This window comes from Mobula hypostoma, chromosome 8, assembly GCF_963921235.1.
Source record: "Mobula hypostoma chromosome 8, sMobHyp1.1, whole genome shotgun sequence".
NCBI lineage: Eukaryota > Metazoa > Chordata > Chondrichthyes > Myliobatiformes > Myliobatidae > Mobula > Mobula hypostoma.
In genome coordinates, this window is record NC_086104.1 from 68,770,923 (window position 1) to 68,792,856 (window position 21,934).

A 21,934-nucleotide genomic window follows, 5' to 3' on the forward strand; every position below is an offset into this window, starting at 1 on the left:
TACATAATATAGAAGAAAAATAAGTAAATCAATTACAGTATATGTATATTGAATAAGTTAAAAATCATGCAAAAACAGAAATGACATTTTAAAAAATGAGGTAGTGTTCACGAGTTCAATGTCTGTACAGGAATCTCTAGAGTTGGCATGTATATTTTGTTTCGTAGTTGCAGTCTTGGAAAATATGGATCATAAAGCAAGCAGGTTGTTGGTTCTTAACAGCCAATGCTCTCACATTAACTCTGTCCCAGCTACTTACAGATATTTACTCAGTATCACTGTTAGCCAGAACAATTTAAACTGAAATAGTATTCAAAAACTATCTTGTCACTTTAAGTTCATCATGTTAGTTACTTTGCTATGAAACTCAGTCATTTAGCATTTTCCCAGAAAGTAAATCACATTGCTATGGCACTTATACTTGAAAAATCTTACCATAGCATTTTATCAAAGTGTAATCAGATGAAAAACTCAACATTTAAAGCCAAAGAAAAATATATTACTAATGGATTATTGGACAAGCTGAATATAAATTTAAACAATTACAAAATTCAACATTAGAGTATTCCTAAATTATCAGGATCTGCCATTGGCTGAAAACCTTATAAAGAAAACTATTGTAAAGAACTCAACTACCAGTTAATTTGGTTAATTTCATTGTGTGACATAGATGATGTTGATTATTTAGGTTTCTTTATTGCTATTGTCAAACATTTAATCTGTGCTGAACCATTTAGGTAATTTATTGGAACAAAGAAAAGTACAGCATAGTATTGCCCCATCAGCCCATGACTTTGTGCTGTTCTTTTAACCTACTCTGAGATCAATCCAGTCACTTCCTCCCACCTAACCTTCCATTTTTCTTTCAACTATATGCCTATCTAATAATCCCTTAAATGTCCTTAATATATCTGCCTCGACCACCAGCCCGGCAAGATGTTCCACACACTTACCATTTTATGTATAAAATAATCTACCTCTGACCTCTCCCTTGTACTTTCCTCCAAACACCTTAAAATTGTGCCTCCTCGTGTTAGTCATTTCTGTCCTGGGAAGAATAGTCTATCTCTGTCCAGTCTATCTTTGTGTCTTACCATCTTGTACACCGCTACCAAGCACCTCTCATCCTCCTTCACTCTGAAGAGAAAAGCCCAAGCCACTCAACCTGTCCTCATCAGACATGCTCTCTAACTCAGGAGCATCCTGGTAAACTTCTTCTGCGCCTTCTCTGGGGCTTTCATTTCCTTCCTCTAATGAGGGGGTCAGAACAGAACACAGTATTCCGAGTGTGGTCTAACCAGAGTTTTTTTTTAGAGCTGCAATATTGCCTTTCAGCTATTGAACTCAATTCAGGGCACCACACACCACCTTAACCATCCGATTAGCTTACATGTCAACTTTTAGGGCCTGTAGAGGTGGACCACAAAATCCTTCTGTTCCTCCTCACTGCTAAGAATCCTACCACTAGCCCTGTATTCTGCCGTCGAGTTCAGCCTTCTAAAGTGTATTACTTCACACATTTCCAGATTGAACTCCCACCTGCCACTTCTCAGCCTTGCTCTGCATCCTATCATTGTCCCATTGTAACATTTGACAACCTTCTACACTATCCACAGCACCATCAACCTTTGTGTCATCTGCAAACATACTAACTCACCCTACCATTGCATCATCCAAGTCATTTATAAAAATCACAGAGTCGGGATCCCAGAATAGATCCCTGTGGAACTCTAATGATTACCAACATCCAGGCTAAATATGCTGCATCTACTTTCTTCTGCCTTCTGTGGGCAAGCCAATTCTGTATCCATGCAACCATGTTTCTCTGGATCTCATGCTTTGTAACATTTTGAATGAGCTGGTCATTGGGAACCTTTCAAACGCCTAAGATCCATATACACTACATCCACTGCTTTACCTTCATCAATTTGTTTTTGTTGCTTCTTCAAAGAATTCAAACAGGCTCATGAGACTTGAGCTATCACTCACAAAGCGATGCTGACTGTTTCTCCAAATGCTTGTCAATCTTGTCTCTAAGAATCTTTTGTAATATTTTGCCCATCTCTTGCATGAGACTCACTGTTCTATAATTTCCAGGTTTATCCTTACTACCTTGAACAAAAGAATATTTGCAACCCTCCAGCCTTATGGTGCTACTCCTGTGGCCAGTGAGGACACAAAGATCATTGCCAAAGGCACAACAATCTCTTCCCTTGCCTCATGTAGCAACCTAGCGTATATTTCACCCAGCCCTGGGGATTTACCAGCACATAGGTGAGAAGACAGCTGAAACGTCTCAACCCAAGCAAGGCTGCAGGACCGGGTGGTGTCAGTACCAGGGTGCTCAAAGCCTGTGCCCCTCAGCTATGTGGAGTACTTCGCCATGTATTCAACCTGAGCCTGAGGCTCCGGAGGGTTCCTGTACTGTGGAAGACGTCTTGCCTCGTCCTTGTGCCGAAGATGCCGTGCCCCAGCGGCCTCAATGACTACAGACCAGTGGCATTGACCTCCCACATCATGAAGACCCTGAAGAGACAGGCCACACTTAGATCCCCTCCAGTTTGCCTACCAGCCCCGACTAGGAGTTGAGGATGCCATCGTCTACCTGCTGAACCGTGTCTACACCCACCTGGACAAGCCAGCGAGCACTGTGAGGGTCATGTTTTTTGACTTCTCCATTGCGTTCAACACCATCCGCCCTGGGCTGCTGGGGGAGAAGCTGACAGCGATGCAGGTGGATGCTTCCCTGGTGTCATGGATTCTTGATTACCTGACTGGCAGACCACAGTACGTGTGCTTGCAACACTGTGTGTCCAACAGAGTGATCAGCAGCATTGGGGCTCCACAGGGGACTGCCTTGTCTCCCTTTCTCTTCACCATTTACACCTCGGCGTTCTACTACTGCACAGAGTCTTGTCATCTTCAGAAGTTTTCTAATGACTCTGCCATAGTTGGATGCATCAGCAAGGGAGATGAGGCTGAGTACAGGGCTACGGTAGGAAACTTTGTCACGTGGTGTGAGCAGAATTATCTGCAGCTTAATGTGAAAAAGACTAAGGAGCTGGTGGTAGACCTGAGGAGAGCTAAGGTACCGGTGACCCCTGTTTCCATCCAGGGGGTCAGTGTGGACATGGTGGAGGATTACAAATGCCTGGGGATACGTATTGACAATAAACTGGACTGGTCAAAGAACACTGAGGCTGTCTACAAAGAAGGGACAGAGCCGTCTCTATTTCCTGAGGAGACTGAGGTCCTTTAACATCTGCAGGATGACGCTGAGGATGTTCTACGAGTCTGTGGTGGCCAGTGCTATCATGTTTGCTGTTGTGTGCTGGGGCAGCAGGCTGAGGGTGGCAGACACCAACAGAATCAACAAACTCATTCGTAAGGCCAGTGATGATGTGGGGATGGAACTGGACTCTCTCACGGTGGTGTCTGAAAAGCGGATGCTGTCTAAGTTGCATGCCATCTTGGTCAATGTCTCCCATCCACTACATAATGTACTGGGTGGGCACAGAAGTACATTCAGCCAGAGACTCATTCCACCGAGATGCAACACAGAGTGTCATAGGAAGTCATTTCTGCCTGTGGCCATCAAACTTTACAACTCCTCCCTTGGAGGGTCAGACACCCTGAGCCAATAGGCTGATCCTGGACTTATTTCATAATTTACTGGCATAATTTACATATTACTATTTAACTATTTATAGTTCTATTACTATTTTTATTTATGGTGCAACTGTAACGAAAACCAATTTCCCCCGGGATCAATAAAGTATAACTATGACTATGACTATTAATATCAACATGTTCCAGGGTATCAGTCTGCTTTACACTGCCCTCACATTTACCACGGTCCCTCTCAATGGTGAAAAATATTCATGAAGGACTGTCTTCGACTCCAGAGATCTGTTTACACTTTTATCCTGATCAGTCCTACCATCATTTTAGTCATCCTCCTGTCCTTCACATACATGTAGAACGCCTTGGGATTTTCCTTAATCTTACTCACCAAGGTGTTCTTATGTTCCCTTCCAGCTCTCCTAAGTCCATTCTTAAGCTCCTTCCTGGCTTCCTTGTAACTCTCAAGATCCTTGTCTGATCCTTGCTTCCTGAACCTTGAGTATGCTTCCTTCCTCCTTTAGACTTGATGTTTCACATATCTTGTCAACTATGTTCCTTCACTCAACCATCCTTTCCCTGCTTCATTGGTGCTCCCTAAATAACTTCTACACTTCTATTATGCATTTCCCTGAGTACGTATGTTCCCAATTTACGCTCCCAAATTCCTGCTTAGTAGCATCACAATTTGCCCTCCCCATATTAAATACTTCCCATATCGTCCGCTCGTAACCTATCCAAGGCTATGATAAAAATCAGGGAGTTGCGCTTATTAAGTCCGAAATGTTCACCCACTACTAAATTGCCCAGTACCAGATCCAATGTAGCTTTCCTTCTAGTTAGCCTGTCCACATATTATGTCAGGAATCCATCCTGGATACTCCTAACAAATTTCACCCCCCTCCCATCTATGATACGCCTTTTGCCAATCAATAGTAGGGAAGTTGAAGTCCCCCATGATGAAAACCGTGTATTTTTTAACAACTTTTCAAAATTTGCCTCCCAATCTGTACCTCAGTGCCTCTGTTGCTGTTGAGGGAGGTGTCTAGAGAATACTACCAATAAAATGCTTGCTCCCTTCCTCTTTCTGACCTGCACCTTCACTGACTCAGTACTCAATCCCACCATGACATTCTTCCTTTTTGTAGCTGTGATTGTCCCTGATTAGCAATGCTACTTCCCCCACCTTTTTTACCTCCCTTTCTGTCCCTTTTCAAATGTTTAAATCCTGGAACATCCAATAGCCATTCTCTGTAATGCCACAACATCATAGTTCCATGTACTGATCCATGCTCTTAAGTTCATCACCTCGTTCTTGCATGAAAATATACACATTTCAACCCATCTAATTGATTGCAATTACGTCCTATCCACTGTCTATCCTTTCTCATTGTCTCTCTACACTCTGTATCTGTCTGTACACCAACTGGCCAATCCTCTGACCTATCACTTTGGTTCCCATCCACCTGCCAATCTAGTTTAAACCCTCCCCAACAGCTCTAGCAAATCCTCCTGCAAGGATATTGGTTTGCATCAAGTTGGGATGTAACCTGGCCCTTTTATACAGGTCACACCTCCCCAGAAGAGATTCACAAATCTGAAACTCTGTCCTTGCACCAATTCTTCCACCACACGTTCAACTACCTTTTCATGCTATTTTTACCCTCTGGCACGTGGCACAGCAGCAATGACAAGATTACTATTCTTAAATTCCTGCTTTTCAGCTTTTTACCTAGCTCACTATACTGCATTCTCTCTCCAGGACTTCACTCCTTTTCCTACTTGTGTTGTTGGTACCAATATGTGCTACAAATTCTGCCTGCTCAACCTCTCCCATAAGAATGCTCTGATCCTGGCACCTGAGATACCATCCAGGTGTCTCTTTCATGTCCACAGAATCTCCTGTCTGTTAGCCCAAGTGTATATTCCCTATCACTGTTAATTGCCTCCTCTTTCCTTCTGAGCCACAGAACCAGACTAGGTACCAGAGAACAGGTCCCTGCCAATGTTATCCAAAGCAGTATGCTTGTTATTGAGGGCAACAGCCACTGGGGTACTCTGCATTCTCTGCCTATTCTTTTTCCCTCTCCTGACGGCTACTCAGCTATCTGCCTCCTGCAACTTATGTGTGTACCTCCCTGTAGCTCCTCATTAGCCGAATGAACAGAAGAGAAATGGAACTTAGCTGGATGACCTAACACTGTGTATAAGGAGCAGTGCCAGATGCACTTCTTGCAGATGTAGCAGTCAGGGAGACTGGAGATCTCCTTGATCTCCTAGATTGCTTGCTACTCTAGCTAGGCATGAATAAAGTAAGAGAAACCTGACAGGAATCTTGCCTTAGCCTCAGTCTCTTCTCACTGAAGCCCTTTGAGCCAAAGCCTCAGTCCTGACTCTAACCTATCTCATTCACACTATGTCTGCTCTCATGATGGCTGGCCAGCTTAAACTTACTTTATTCATCCTTATCAAGTGCCTAGTAACTGAAACGATCTCAAGCTCTACAGAAAACCTTGACAAACCCTACTGCTTTATAAAACGGGCATTTTGCTCTGCATCATAACTGTCCTGCGATCTCAAGTTCCTCAGATAGTTCCAACAGGCCCCACTTACTTTTTGAATCTGTTGTGTTACTCTCCACTAGTAAAGTACAAAGTTATGCTTCCTGAGGTTTCAGTTTGAATCCAGAACAAATAATAGGTCAGTTCTTCATGCAGGACATAATTCCAGATTACTCAGCATGCAACACATGGTTTGGCTCAAGCATTTTGAGTGCATGCTTCTGCGGCTGTCTTTCCTGTTAAGCGCATAAGGAGAATTTTGTGAAATGCTGATGCATAGCTCAGAACCAGATTTATTATCACCAACTGGATTATGTGAAATTTGTGGTTTTGCAGATACAACTAGCATATACTGCCAAAGTAAATAAAGAGTGCAAAAATAAAGGACAATAACAAAGTAGTGTGCATGGCTTTGTGGACCATTCAGAAATCTGATGGCAGACAGAAATTGTTTTTGAATTGCCGAGTGTGGTCTTCATGTTTCTGTAGCACCTCCTCGAAAGCAGTGGCAAGATGTGGGCATATCTTGAATGGTGAGAGTTCCTAGCGATGGATGCCACCTTCTAGAGGCACTGCCTCTTGAAGATATCCTCATTGGTGAGGAGGGTTTTGCCTGTGATGGAGATGGATAAATCTACAACAGTCTGCAGCCTCTTGTGATTGTATGCATTGGAGCCTCCATACCATACCTTGATGCAACCAGTCAGAATGGTCTCCACTGTACATCTGTAAGAGCATTTAGTGATGTACCAAATCTCTTTTAGCTCCTAATGAAGTAGAGGCACTTGACTTCCCTTTTCATGATAGCATCATTGTGCTGGGTTTAGGATAGATCCTCTGAGATGTTGATGCACAAAATCTGCTCTCAAACCTTGTATCCAACCCATTCCAAAATATTTTCCGTACCTACTTGTGTTATTCTCAAACCCACAGATATGGTATCCTGTCAGTGGCTACCCACCCAGCCCCGATTTCACTTACAGTTCCTGCATTTACGAAACTTGCACAGAATGATCCAGCAGAGAAACAGGTCCTTCAACCCACCAACTCCAGGGTGATCATCAACTACCCATTGACACTAATCCCATTTTATTCTTCCTACATCCCCTTCGACTCCCTCATATTGTATGACCCCACCCACACACTAAGCATAATTTACCAACCTACATATCTTTGGGATGTGGAAGGAAACTGGGGTTTCCTGAAACTGAGGAAGCACCAGGGCTAAACCCACGTGGTCATGGGGAACATGCAAACTCCACACAGACAGTGCCTAAGGTCAGGATTGAACCTGGGGTCTCTGGTGTTGTGAATCAGTGTCTCTAGCTTCTGTGCCACTGTGCCGCTTATTGTAGATCTCATTCTATACAAGACTCCTTTGCCTGTACCACTCAAAAAGATGATAAATTCCTGTGTCAGCTGCATAGACTGACTGAGCTTCCTCTGTCCTTTCACTGTGGGGGCCTGAAATACTTAACACCACACAGCTTTGCAACAGTTTTCAACTCACTATATTGCTTCCTCACTCTTTGCAACTTTTTTCCCCTCTCCTTGCCCTCCCCTCCCCCTCCTTTAGTAAACCTTTGGTCACTTATCTAAAAATATCCTCCCTTAGCTTTGCATCAATTTTTATTTGATTTACTGTCTACTGAACTTCATTAGCCACATCAGAATCTATAAAACTAGAATGGAGGGCAAGTCATCCTTGATCCCAGGGAGCTGCCAAAGAAGAAGAAATGCAATATCAAGAGTTGTTGTAATTTTGTATGGTGTAATTGCAGGTATCTTGCCACAAGATGGTGCCTTTGTATGAGTTTTCTCATTCCACTTGAATTATGAGACGACCCAGAAGAGAGATAGATAATTTATTGATCCCAAAGGAAACTACAGCGTCACAGTAGCATTGCAAGTGGCACATATATACACACACACATACACACCCACACACACGCGCGCGTGCGCACACACACACACACATGCAAAAGTTTGGGCACCCTGCATGGCGGTATTTAGTAACTTTTTGTAGTCAGCTAAGAGTCTTTCAATTCTTGTTTGGGGGATTTTCGCCCATTCTTCCTTGCAAAGGGCTTCTAGTTCTGTGAGATTCTTGGGTTGTCTTGCATGCACTGCTCTTTTGAGGTCTATCCACAGATTCTCGATGATGTTTAGGTCAGGAGACTGTGAGGGCCATGGCAAAACCTTCAGCTTGCACCTCTTGAGGTAGTCCATTGTGGATTTTGAGGTGTATTTAGGATCATTATCCTGTTGTAGTAGCCATCCTCTTTTCATCTTCAGCATTTTTACAGACTGTGTGAAGTTTGCTTCCAGAATTTGCTGGTGTTTAATTGAATTCATTCTTCCCTCTACCAGTAAATGTTCCCCGTGCCACTGGCTGCAAAACAAGTCCAAAGCATGATCGAGCCATCCCCGTGCTTAACAGTTGTAGAGGGGTTCTTTTCTTGAAATTCTGCACCCTTTCTTCTCCAAACATACCTTTGCTCATTGCGGCCAAAAAGTTCTATTCCAAAGGTTCAAAGGAACATCTAAGCAAGCCTGATGCATTTTGGAAACAAGTCCTGTGGACTGATGAAGTTAAAATAGAACATTTTGGCCGCAATGAGCAAAGATATGTTTGAAGAAAAAGCGTTCACAAGCTGTGATACTTGCCAAAGGGGGTGTTATGAAGTACTGCCATGCAGGGTGTCCAAACTTTTGCTTTGGGCCTTTTTCCTTTTTTGTTATTTTGAAATTGTAAAAGATAGAAATAAAAAATTTTTCTTGCTTAAAATATTAAAGAGATGTGTCATCTTTAACTTTTATGCCTTTTGGAAATCTTTTACTCGCTTAGCTATTCACAGTAACAGAAATTTTGACCGGGGTGCCCAAACTTCTGCATGCCACAAACAGTCTAACGGGTGGGGATGGTCATCACTTCCCTGGCTATAGGTTGACTCGTTATAGAGCCTAATGGCCAAGGGTAAGAATGACCTCATATAGTGCTCTTTGGAGCAGCATAGTTGTCTTAGTTTACTTCTAAAAGTGCTCCTCTGTTCAGCCAAGGTGACATGCAGGGGGTGAGAAACATTGTCCAGAGTTACCAGTATTTTCCATACGGTCCTTTGTTCTACTACAGCTTCCAGTGTGTCCAGTTTGATTCCTATAACAGAGCCAGCCTTTCTGATCAGTGTATTGAGCCTGTTGACATCATCCATGTTGATGCCATTGCCCTGGCACACCGCCACATAGAAGATACCGCAAAGATCTAGTAGTTCACACAATATGTGTAGTTAACCTTTTGGACATGAATACTTCAGTGCCAGTCTTAATGATCTCTAACCATTTTCTGTTCTCCTGACCAATTTTTAAGCTCCATTTTTAGTATATATGCTCAATTTATTAAACAATATCCAGATCTATTTGTAGCCTATTTAAACACGACCCAACAGCACCATCCATACTCAATGTTACTGGATCTTGGTCTCAGACATGACTCCTTACTTCATGTTTTATTGTCCCGTCACCCGTCTCTTCACCCACCCAGGCTCTAAATGATAAATTCTGCCTTGTAACATGATCTTTCTTCCCCAACATTTTTCATAACTGCATCAATCCCATATTGATCTGTAGCTCTCCTCTAAGTGTCTTCGTTTAATACTGAATTCCCAGCATTAATCAGTTTAATGGGGTTAGAAACAGACAAAGTTGATACATTGAACAGATATGTAGTGTTAACCTTGAATTATTCAAACAAACTAAACATGTTTTCCACATCAGCAGTCCTGAGTGGCTTTTACTTTTAATTTGCTTCCCATGATGTTTCAAATAGTGCAACAAAGTAAGTTTCGAGGTAGCAATTTACCAACTATTGTCAATAAAACAATGTACTTTTTGTCTGAAATGTATATCCCACAAATACATAGAACAGAATTGCACAGGAACAGTCCCTTCAGCCCACAATATCATAATGCTTATCATAACTAATTCCACCTGCCTGCACATGGTCTGTACTGCTCCATTCACTATCCATGTTTGTGCATGTCTAAACATCTCTTAAATGTTGCTGTCATATCTGCTTCTGCTATTTCCCCTGGCAGTGCATTCCAGTCACCTACCAATCTGTATAAAAGAAAAACGTGCCTTGTAAATCTTTCCCTCTCTCACCTTAAAGGTCTAGTATTTGACAGTTGCAACCTTTGAAAAATGATTCTGACTTTCTACCTTGCCTATGTCCCTCATTATTTGATATATTTCGATCAGGTCGCTCTTAGGTCTCTGATGCTGCAGGGAAAACAATCCAGTTTTGTCCAACCTCTTTTTCTCATCCAGTTTTTTTTTCAGCCTCTCTTGCTCATTTGCTCTAATCCATAAAGGGTGTAATGGGATAGATAATAACCCCTTTCTGAGAACAGGAGTATCGAGGGAGCACAGATTTAAGATGAGAAGGCAATTGGTTATTATTGTCACACATACTGAGATATAGTACATGGGTCCGGGCAGGATATACCCAGGTTACTACAGGAAGTGAGCGAAGGATTTGCTGGGGTGTTGACAATAATGTTTGTGTCCTCTTTGGCCACAGGAATAGTGCCAGAGGATTGAAGGATGGCATTGGCAAATGTTTTTCCAATGTTTAAGGAGAGTAATGAGGACAATAAACCATTAGGATACCATAGCAGCAGAATTAGGCCATCGAGTCTGCTCACCATTTGATCATGGCTGATTTATTATCCCTCTTAACCCCATTTGCCTGCCTTTTCCCTGGAATTTCTGATGCCCTTACTAATCAATGTTACTGATCTGTGTTACATGCTGGGCAATAGTTTGCCTGAGACATAAAGCATGCTGAGCACTACTTACAGTGCATTACAAGCTGGATACTAGTTTATGGGGGGGAGGGGGATGCAGAAAGCTGGGTACAAGTCTACAGGAGACGGTCAGTGTTTTAAATGGTGGGTATTAGTTTAAAGGGGACAAGAGAGTGTGTTATATGCAGGACACTAGTTTACAGGGAAAAGACATTTTCAACGGTCCTTCTGCTGTTCCAGAGATGTAGATTCAAAATTCCAGTGATTCAAATCCCTCTGCGAGCAATTCTTACGCATCAGCAAGGCAAATGGAATGTTAGCCTTCATTGGTAGGGGGATTGAGTTTAGGAGTAGGAAGATAATGCTGCAACTGTACAGGGTACAGGTGAGGTCACACTCAAGAATACCGTGTGCATTTCTGGTCTCCTTATCTGAGGAAAGACATACTGACTTTAGAAGGAGTGCAGAGGGGTTCACCTGGTTGATTCCAGTAATGAAGGGATTAGCCTTTGAGGAGAGATTGAATTGCTTGGATCTAAACTTTCTGGAATTCAGAAAAATGAGAGGGGATCTTGGAGAAATATGTAAAATTATGAAAGCAATAGGTAAGATAGAAGTAGAACAATATCTTTTCAGGAAATTATATCCCAGGAAATATTATTATAGACCTGTGAGTCTTGTGTCAGTGGAGAGAAAATAAATGAAGAGGATTCTTAGGGACAGGATTCATGATGATTTAGAAAAGCACAATCTTACTGGGGATAGTCTTCATGGCTTTGTGAGGGGAAAGCTGTGCCTCATGATCTTGATTGACTTTTTTGAGGAAGTGACAAAACAAATGATGAAGGAAGAGTGGTAAATATGGCATATATGAATTTTAGTGAGGCATTTGGTAAGGCTCCCTATGGTGGGCTCAGTCAGAAAGTCAGGAGGCAGAGGATCCAGAGAAACTTGGCTGCGTGGATTTAGAATTGACTTGCCCATAGAAGGCATAGGGTGGTAGTAGATGAAGCATATTCTGCCTGGACGTTAGCACTAGCAGTGTTCTGTGAGGATCTGTTCTAGGACCCCTGCTCTTGATGATTTTTATAGATGACTTGGATGAGGAAGTGGAAGGTTTGCAGATAACATGAAGGTTGGTGGAGTTGTGTATCGTGTAGAAGGTTGGTGTAGATTACAATGGGATATAGATAGGCTGCAGAACTGGGTGGAAAAGTGGCAGATAGAGTTCAATCTGGAAAACTGTAAAGTGATACACTTTGAAAGATCAAATTTGAAGGCAGAGTACAAGATTAATGGCAGGATTCTTAGGAGTGCAGAGGAACAGAGGAATATTACTGTCCATGTCCATTGATCCCTCAAAGTTGCAGCGCAGGTTGATAGGATGGTTAAGAAGGCAATTTGTGTGTTGTCCTTTATTAGTTGTGGGAGTGAGTTAAAGATCTGTGAAGCTCTGTAAAAAAATGGTTGGATCACACTTTGAGTATTGTGTTTAGATCTGGTTGCTCATTATTGGAATGATGTGGAAGCTTTGGTGAGGGCGCCAAGGAGATTTGATTATAGAGCATGCCCTGCAAGTAAAGGTTGTGCAAGCATGGACTTTTCTCTGGAGTGAGGGAGGATGAGAAGTGACTTAAAAGAGGTTTATAAGATTACAAGAGGCATAGATGGGGAGAATAGCCAGCACCCTTTTCCAAGGGGCAAAGGCCAATACCATTTAAAGCGAGTGGAGGAAAGTTTAGGGAAGATGTCAGAGATAGTTGTTTTTTTTTACACAGAGGGTAGTTGGTGTCTGGAGTGCACTACTGTGGGTGGTGGCGGAGGCCGATATAACAGGGTATTTAAGAAACTCTTGGGTATGCACATGGATGTAAGAAAAATAGAAGATTATGGGCAAGGTTAGATTGATCATGGAGTAGGTTTATAGAGTGGGTTTGGGGCGCTTGGGTAGCATAGTGGTTAGTGCGACGTAATTACAGCTTGGGGTATTGGAGTGTAGACTTCAATCCAGGCATCCTCTGCAAGAAAGTTGTGTGCTCCAGTTTTCTCCCCAAGTCCAGAGGCTGTGGTTAGGTTGTTGGTCACTGTAAATTGTCATGTCATTAGACCATAAGATCAGAGGATATCAGAGCAGAATTAGGCCATTTGGCACATTGAGACTGCTCTGCCATTACATTATGGCTGATCCAATTTTCCTCTCAGCCCCAATCTCTTGCCTTCTCCCTGTATTCCTTCATGCCTTGACCAATCAAGAATCTATCAACCTCTGCCTTAAATATACCCAGTGACTTGGCCTCCACAGCTGCCTATGCAAAGAATTCCACAGATTCACCACTCTCTGACTAAAGAAATTCCGACTCATCTCCATCCTAAAAGGGCACCCCTCTATTCTGAGGCTATGTCCTCTGGTCTTATACTCTCTCACCAAAGGAAACATCCTCCTCACATCAACTCTATCAAGGCCTTTCATCATTCGTTAGGTTTCAATGAGATCACCCTCATTCTTCTGAATTCTAGTGAACACAGGCCCAGAGCCATCAAACAGTCTTCATATGACAAGCAATTCAATCCTGGAATAGTTTTCGTGAACTTCCTTTGAACCCTCTCCTGTTTTAGTACATCCCTTCTAAGATTAAATGGCCCAAAACTGCTCACAGTATCCCAAGTGAAGCCTCACCAGTGCTTTATAAAGTCTCAGCATTACATCTTCGCTCTTATATTCTAGTCCTCTTGAAATGAATGCTAACATTGCATTTGCCTTCCTACCACAGACTAAACCTGCAAATTAACCTTTTGGGAATCCTGCACAAGGACTTCCAAGTCCCTTTGCGCCTCAGATGTTTTAATTTTCTCTCCATTTAGAAAATAGTCAATCCTTTCATTTCTTCTGCCAAATTGCATGGCCATACACTTCCTGACATTGTACTCCATCTGCCATTTCTTTGCCCAGTCTCCTAATCTATCTAAGTCCTTCTGTAGCTTCTCTACTTCCTCAAAACTACCTATTCCTCCACCTATCTTCATAACTTCTGCAAACTTTGCAACAAAGCCATCAATTCCATCATCCAAATCATTGACATATAACTAGTCACCCTCAGCCAACCAGAGAAGTCTCCCTTTATTGCCGCTCTTTACCTCCTGCCAATTCGCCACTACTTTATCCATGCTAGAATCTTTCCCGTAATACCATGGCTCTTAGCTTGTTAAGCAGCCTCGTGTGGCACCTTGTCAAAAGCCTTTTGAAAGGCTATGGTTAAATAAGTGAGTTTTGGGCGGTGCAGCAGGGGAATTAGGGTTATGTGGAAACGGCGAGTAGGTTGAGCTGAGTCCACGGTCTGATCTGCCATGATGTGGAGCAAGCTCAACAGCTCAGATGGCCTACTCCAACCAACTCCAACCAACTCCAATTTCTTATGTTCTTATGTCCTTTACGACAATAATTGTAATGCTGTAAGGTCTTTTCAAACCTTTGGTTGTAAGTGTTGCTTCTACTTGATAAGTGAAATGATCTCAGTTCACATGGATTGTGTTCTGCATATTTTTTTTTCAATTTTTAAAGTTCTTTGCTTCAAATTTAAAACTTTAATATTTTTATTCACAGACAGAAACATTGGAACAACATCTACTGAAAGATCAGAAGGACTCTTACTTGATAATGACCCTAATAACCCTTTTAATGAACAAGAGTATGATAACTCCCTCAATCCGTTTGATGACGTAAACGATCCTCAGCACGACAGGATTCCTGAAAACAGGGCAGAACAGACCGAACCACCAAAACCTGCAAAAAGACAGAATGTCAAACCAGTGGACATGAGCAAGTACCTCTATGCTGAAACAACCAAACCAGAGGAGGAGGAATTAGATGAGTATGTTATTAAAATAGTCCGAGATTAGATTAGAATCACTTTGGTACTTAAGTGCCTCGCAGAATCATATCTAAAAACTTATGGGTGACATTTCTTGGATACACCTAAACATTCAATGATGCTGAAAAAGATCATTACCTGTTTGTTCGCCTATGTAAGCTAAGTTTAATAGGTATTAAAAATCATATAGTCGGGGCATCCAATTTCATGCACCTTAGTTTAGTCAATTAAGTTTCCAGTACATTTCTTCTATAAAATGCATCAAAGGAGACGGTTGCATGAATAAATACTGCAGTTAAGATATCTATTTATTTATTTACATTTCACCTAATGTTTGGTCTCTTCGTAGTTCTGTTCAGCTTAGTAGGGTAACAGGCAAACTACAGATTTCGCTGCATCCTTGGTGCTAATTTGACTCTGTCCTTAGAGATATCTTTTCTCAATGATGTTTCTATATTCTGGAGCATCTGTTTTTTGACAGATAATTTAAAATCTTCAGAAGTCTGCTCTGCAGCATTTTATGAAAGAAGTTTGGATTTTAAGGGTGTTGGGTTGTCAAGTTTACCACTATGGAATGACTGGTTTAAGTACTAGGTTTAACTGAATTAATGCCTGTTCGTATATTGAGCTGTTATTTTGCTTTATGTGGCAGGTCATTATTTTTCTTCAGCTTCAGCAAGGTGAGGTAAATAAAAGGTTAGCAGTTGTGATCCAATGTCTAAGTGCTTTAGCAAAAGGAGGCATGACCCTTCTCCCCCCTCCGTTGTTGCTTTCACTTGCAAGTTATCAACCAGGCCCTTCAAGTAAAAAGGGAAAACAAATTTGCTTTGGAACGATGTGCTTAAAATCATGTAACATTAATGATAGCATTTAGCTTTCTCGCTAACAGTGTTAGCACTAATTGTTTAAAATGTAATGGATTTAATGGTTTTATATTTCATTGATAAACTTGGTTGTTGGGTTCATGATTACAAGACATCGCAGATATTAAAAACAGTAGTGTGGGGAAATAAATCAGTCAAGCTTCAGTGATTTGATTGTGCAAATATAGAGTTGTAAAACAAAAACTCTCTTGTTTGACCGGAAGATTTGAGGCAAGAATTTAAAAGATTTTTTTTAGAAGATCAATGAATTCTTTACCTTAGCACTACCCACCATGAAAGCAGTTGTTTGAAATTGTTGATTTGTTAATTTAGTTATAAAAAGAGTGCCAAGTGCTTTCATGTTTTCCAAAATTCAAAATGCACAAATTTTGACTAGCATGTCTGAGATTTCTGCTTCTGTTTGCATTGAACCTTTTTTTAATGCTGTTCTTTTCATGCCTTATCATTCTGATTATTTATTTTACTGTTTGTACTTGATATTAATTCAATCATTACAAAGCGTTCAAGTGTCACAGTCCTAAGTTGAAGGACAATTTATGTGTTTACGAAGAATGCTATCTATTCAGGACCAATTTTACCTCCGCCCCTTTTAGCTTGCATTTTAAAAATTTTAAACTGCCATGAATGGAATATTCCTCAGAGACACTTTCTGTCAGCAGGTTAAATTTGGTCTCGTCATCCTTGTCTTTCATTCGGTGTCTTGGTCATATTAGATGTTCATGAATGACAGATGCATCTGGAAGGCAAACCTCGAAGTTGATTTTGTGTGCGTTGAAAGTTCCTGGTTGTTAGTTTCCATGTTAAGTGCTTTACCACACCAAATTAGAGCTAATCAATTAGTAAGAACCAACTCAAAGCTCAGTTGTATATTTTACATCTGTAGCTTTCTCTTTTCCCTAGTGATAGTAACTAGAATGTTTCCTTACTGCAATCTTGGTTTTTGTTTTTTTTTTACAAACGTAGTTAGTCCATTCCATGGCAAGGTTTTTTCCAGGAAAAGCTTCCTTTCAATCCAAGTTGTTTTAATATTAGGTTGAAACAGACATTACTTTTTGTAACTATTAACAAAATGGTAAACTCTTTAATCATTTTTCTTGCTTGATATTTCACCCCCACAATTTGTTTTTAAGGTTCATCTTCATCACATATATATTTTCAGAATTCTTAAAAGTAAATAGTAAATTGCACTTTTTTCTTATTTAAGATATAATTGATTTTAGTTTTGAAACTGTGCAAACAATTCCAGAGAGCCTCTTATTTTTCCCTTTTGGTTATAAACATTAAATTTGCTGTTACGTAAAAGCAGATTTTGTATTTTTCTGCTAAAACAGTCTTTGCAAATGGCATATTCTCAAGAGTGACTGCATGCCACTTAATGTCTGAATGTGGACCTTAAGATAAGGCTTCAACGTTCATTTGAATGTTTAGTAAGAAGCACTGAACAGGATTATCTTTTAACCTTGAAAAGCTTGTCACAGTGAATATGCCATTAAATTATTGTATATTCAGCAGATTAAAGGTTATAAGATGCAATAAAAAATTGTACATTTCAGAACTGTTTTCAAAATGCTCCTCTGCATTTGTGTGCAAAAAGAAAAGTTTATTTTTGAGGAAGAATGTTGTTGAAGACATCTTTTAAAAATTAGTTCTGTTTTAATTAGATCTAATCCATTCTACGAGCCGAAGGCATCAAATATTAATAGGAATCAGCCCACATTCATGATGGCTTCAGTACAGCAGCATGAGACAGAAAAAAGGACAAAAAGGAAAGCTCCATCACCTCCAGCACCTGACACTAAACCTACACCAAAGACAGAAACTGTAAAGGACCACATGAAGCCTGCTGTTATGAAGGATCTAACTACTTCACCAAAGGTTTGGTTTACAGTAAATCTTTTGAAAACATGTTTTATTATCAGAAGTTACTTGTTAAACTACCAGTCATTTTGGCAGTGACTAAAGCATCCTCAGATTTTTGAATTTTGTAAACGATATGAAGTTATTCAAGAGTAGGGAAGATTGTGATCTTCAAAGTCTAAATCCTGGAAAAGTATTAGTCCGTAAGAATAGTGAATTGGTTGATTTAAATATTTTATGAGTATGATTTTATGATTTTTATTACAATTCTGGAAAAATTTTCGGCTTGACTTTCTCATCTTTTGAAGCTATAAATTATGGTTTTGTACCCACAGTCCTGAGCTGAATGTGTTTTAAACTACATTCAGATTTCAGTTCATTATATATATCTGTGTCAACATTTCCCTTTCCTATTTTTAAGAAGTAACCAACAATAGTATTTTAGTCGATGTGAATTGCAAATTTAAGTCTCCTTTTACAGCCCTACTTTAAGAACCTCCTGGTACAAATCCTATGGAGCACGTGGAACCTTGGCCATTTCAAACACCTACACTCCAGCTTCAGGTTAAGGAGAGATCCTTATTTTATCAATGTTGTACTTGAGGCCTTTGAAGTTTAAATGAACAGAAAGTTTTGTATAATCTGTAGGTCATTTTCAAGAATAAAACTTTTTTTTGTACATCAAATTTCAAAGGGGAAGTGTATTCCACTTTGAATTGCAACATTTTTCTTGTTGGTTGTCGAAAGTTGAAATGCTAAAAATTTCAAAATTAATTTTCAACACATCAGGTGAATGGGGACAAAATCATTCTTTATATTGTCATTATATTAGGTAGAATAAAAAACCAATGTTAGAGTTTCCTGTTAGACTTATAAAAGTCAGACACTAAGAAAGCAAATACTGAGAATGCTTGGGCCTATCTGAAGTTGGCATTTTGTGATCAGAGGAGGTGCCATGCGGATTGGTGATGTTGCCTCAGCTGTTCACAATCTGTGTTAGTGATTAGGATTAGAAGTAATGTTTCAAAATTTGTTAATGATACAAAATTATGCAGAATTGTGAGAAATGAGGATGCAACGAGGCTACAAGAGTATATAGTCAGGCTGAGTAAATGAGTACGACCATGTCAGATGCAATATAATGTGGAAAAAAATATCAGATTAAAAATCAAACTGCTTGAGGAACACGGTTGTTCCACAGAATCTCTGGAGGAAATAGGATGCTAGAGGCTTTGAGTCAAAATCCTGCATCAAAATTGAGAGTGTAGAGGGGAAGATACAAAAAATTAAGAGGTGAGAAGGGAGTGTTGAGATGGGGACTGTTGGGTGATGGGGAAGTCAGGTTAGGTAGGGGTTGATGGATAAAACGAACCATTTTGGGCAAGGGAAGGGGAAGTTAACAGGCAGCTGTTGCAAGATATAAGTGGTACTTTATCTTATGGACTTAAGAAAGAGTAAGATATGAGAACACATATCAGTCCTCATTGAGGAATCAGAGGAGGAAATGGTGAACTATTTCAAGTTCCTGGTTGTCAGTGTCTCTGCGGATCTATTCTGGGCCAAACATCGATGCAGTTACAAAGAAGGCATGAATGCAGCTATATTTCATTAGGAGTTTGAGGAGATTTGGTATGTCACCAAAGACACTCGCAAATTTCTACAGGTGTACTGTGGAGAGCATTCTGACTGGTTGCATCACTGACTGGAGTCAGGGGACCACTGCACAGGATTGAAATAAGCTGCAGAAAGTTGTAAACTCAGTAAGCTCCATCATGTGCACTAACCTCCCCAGTATCCAAGACAACTTCAAGGAGTGATGCCTCAAAAAGCTGGCATTCATCGTTAAGGATCCCCATCACCCAGGACATGCCTGGTTCTCATTGCTACCATCAGGGAGGAGGTACGCGAGCCTGAAGGCACACACTCAGCAACTCAGGAACAGCTTCTTCCCCTCTGCCATCAGATTTCTGAATAGATATTGAACCCAAGAACACTCTCTCACTACTTTTTTCCTCTTTTTGCATTACTAATTTAATTTAACTTTTAAATACATATTTACTTTTAAATAACATATATCCATTGTTATTTGTCATCTATATCAATGATCTGGATGATAATGTGGTAAATTGGATCGGCAGATTTGCTGACGATACAAAGATTGGAGGTGTAGTGGACAGTGAGGAAGGTTTTCAAAGTTTTCAGAGGGACTTGGACCAGCTGGGAAAATGGGCTGAAAAATGGCAAATGGAGTTTAATACAGACAAGTGTGAGGTATTGCACTTTGGAAGGACAAACCGAGGTAGAACATACAGGGTAAATGGTAAGGCACTGAGGAGTGCAGTAGAACAGAGGGATCTGGGAATACAGATTTAAAATTCCCTAAAAGTGGCATCACAGGTACATAGGGTCGTAAAGAGAGCTTTTGGTACATTGGCCTTTATTAATCAAAGTATTGAGTATAAGAGTTGGAATGTTATGATGAGGTTGTATAAGGCATTGGTGAGGCTGAATCTCGAGTATTGTGTTCAGTTTTGGTCACCAAATTACAGGAAGGATATTAATAAGGTTGAAAGAGTGCAGAGAAGGTTTACAAGGGTGTTGCCGGGACTTGAGAAACTCAGTTACAGAGAAAGGTTGAATAGGTTAGGACTTTATTCCCTGGAGCGTAGAAGAATGAAGGGGGATCTGATAGAGGTATATAAGATTATGATGGGTATAGATAATGAATGCAAGCAGGCTTTTTCCACTGAGGCAAGGGGAGAAAAAAAAACAGAGGACATGGGTTAAGGGTGAAGGGGGAAAAGTTTAAAGGGAACATTAGGGCAGGCTTCTTCACACAGACAGTGGTGGGAGTGTGGAATGAACTGCCAGACGAGGTGGTAAATGCGGGTTCTTTTTTAACATTTAAGAATAAATTGGACAGATACATGGATGGGAGGTGTATGGAGGGATGTGGTCCGTGTGCAGGTCAGTGGGACTAGACAGAAAATGGTTTGGCACAGCCAAGAAGGGCCAAAAGGCCTGATTCTGTGCTGCAGTTTTTCTATGGTTTCTGCTGTAATTTACAGTTTTTATGTTTTGCAATGTACTCCTGCTGCATAACAACATACTTCATGACATAAACAAGTGATATTGAACCTGATTCTGATTCTGAACCAGATAAAGGAAGTGGAACCAGTTGGTTCAGGGGATAAAAAGGTCTGGTCAAGGGAGAAGAAACCCAGGTGGATAAATGTGTAGAGATGATGGGCAGATAGAACCATGTGGGGAGGATAACAAACCTAGGTAGCACCTAGGAATATCTGGGGTGTAAGAGATCAGAAATTTGAAAATTCAGTTTTCATATCATTGGTCTGTAGGGTAACCATGGAATGTGAGGTGGTATTCTTCCCATTTACATTTGCCTTCATCATGGCAGTGAAGATTGCTGAGGACACACAAGTTGGTATGGGACATGAATGGGAAGGAGAATTGAAATGATGTACAACTAGAAGTTCAAGATGGCTGGTGCATCTCTGACCACCTGTCTGTTGCATGCTATGCTCTTAATGTGACTTCCTCTTGGTCAACAAGACCAAGCAAAGGCTAAAAAGTCAGTTTGCAGAACACCTGCATTCTGAATGCACAAGTTGTCTTGTGCTTCATGTTATTGCATCTCCTCTTCCCATTCCCACATTGACCTATTTGGTCTTGGCATTCTTCACTGCCATTGTAACGTCAAAGTTAAACTGGAAGAATAGCACCTTTTATTCCACTTGATCAATTACAAACTGGAAGTATGATCATAGTATACTCTGTCCTTCTGTTCACATTTGCCTTACACTTAACCAATCCCCTTAGCTCACCGTTACTGAAATTCATTACCCTTCTACCAGGAAGTATCTGCCCATTACCCCCCAACCTGAGTTTCTTCTATCTTGGCATATTTGTCCTATTGCCTTCCTTATCTGGTTCCATCTGCCAGTAGTTTTCCTTCATTTGTTCCCAGCTGTGATCAACTCTGCTATCTCTCAAAACTCCCCTCTTCCTTTTCTCCACCTGACAGCAACTGTCTAATGTTCCTCTACTTCACCTGGTTCCACCCATCACTTAACAGCTGCTGTCTCACTCCTCCCTATCAACTCTTTATTCTGGCAATTTTACTTGGTTGGTCCTTTTGCGGGATCTTGAATGAAAATCTCAAATCATCGTCCACAGTAATTTTTTCCTCCAGGATTCATCTTCTGACTTATGAAATCTATATTTTTAATAAGTAAATGATACTTCTTTGTGAAGGTGATTATTCTGTGTATGATTTTTATATTCAGAAAGAAAACTGTGGGTCCAAAATTTTAAAT

General features: G+C 40.7%; 1 protein-coding gene across 5 annotated transcripts in view; it reads left to right on the plus strand.

Moving 5' to 3' along the window:
- The window catches only part of ehbp1 (EH domain binding protein 1), a 433,955-nt gene that overhangs the window by 157,455 nt on the left and 254,566 nt on the right, over window positions 1-21,934 (plus strand). For all 5 annotated transcript variants that reach the window (XM_063056084.1, XM_063056086.1, XM_063056088.1 and 2 more), the window contains 2 exons: window positions 14,589-14,856; window positions 17,402-17,615. In XM_063056084.1, coding sequence (XP_062912154.1) covers window positions 14,589-14,856; window positions 17,402-17,615 — 482 coding nt within the window. The remainder of the gene's footprint in view (window positions 1-14,588; window positions 14,857-17,401; window positions 17,616-21,934) is intronic.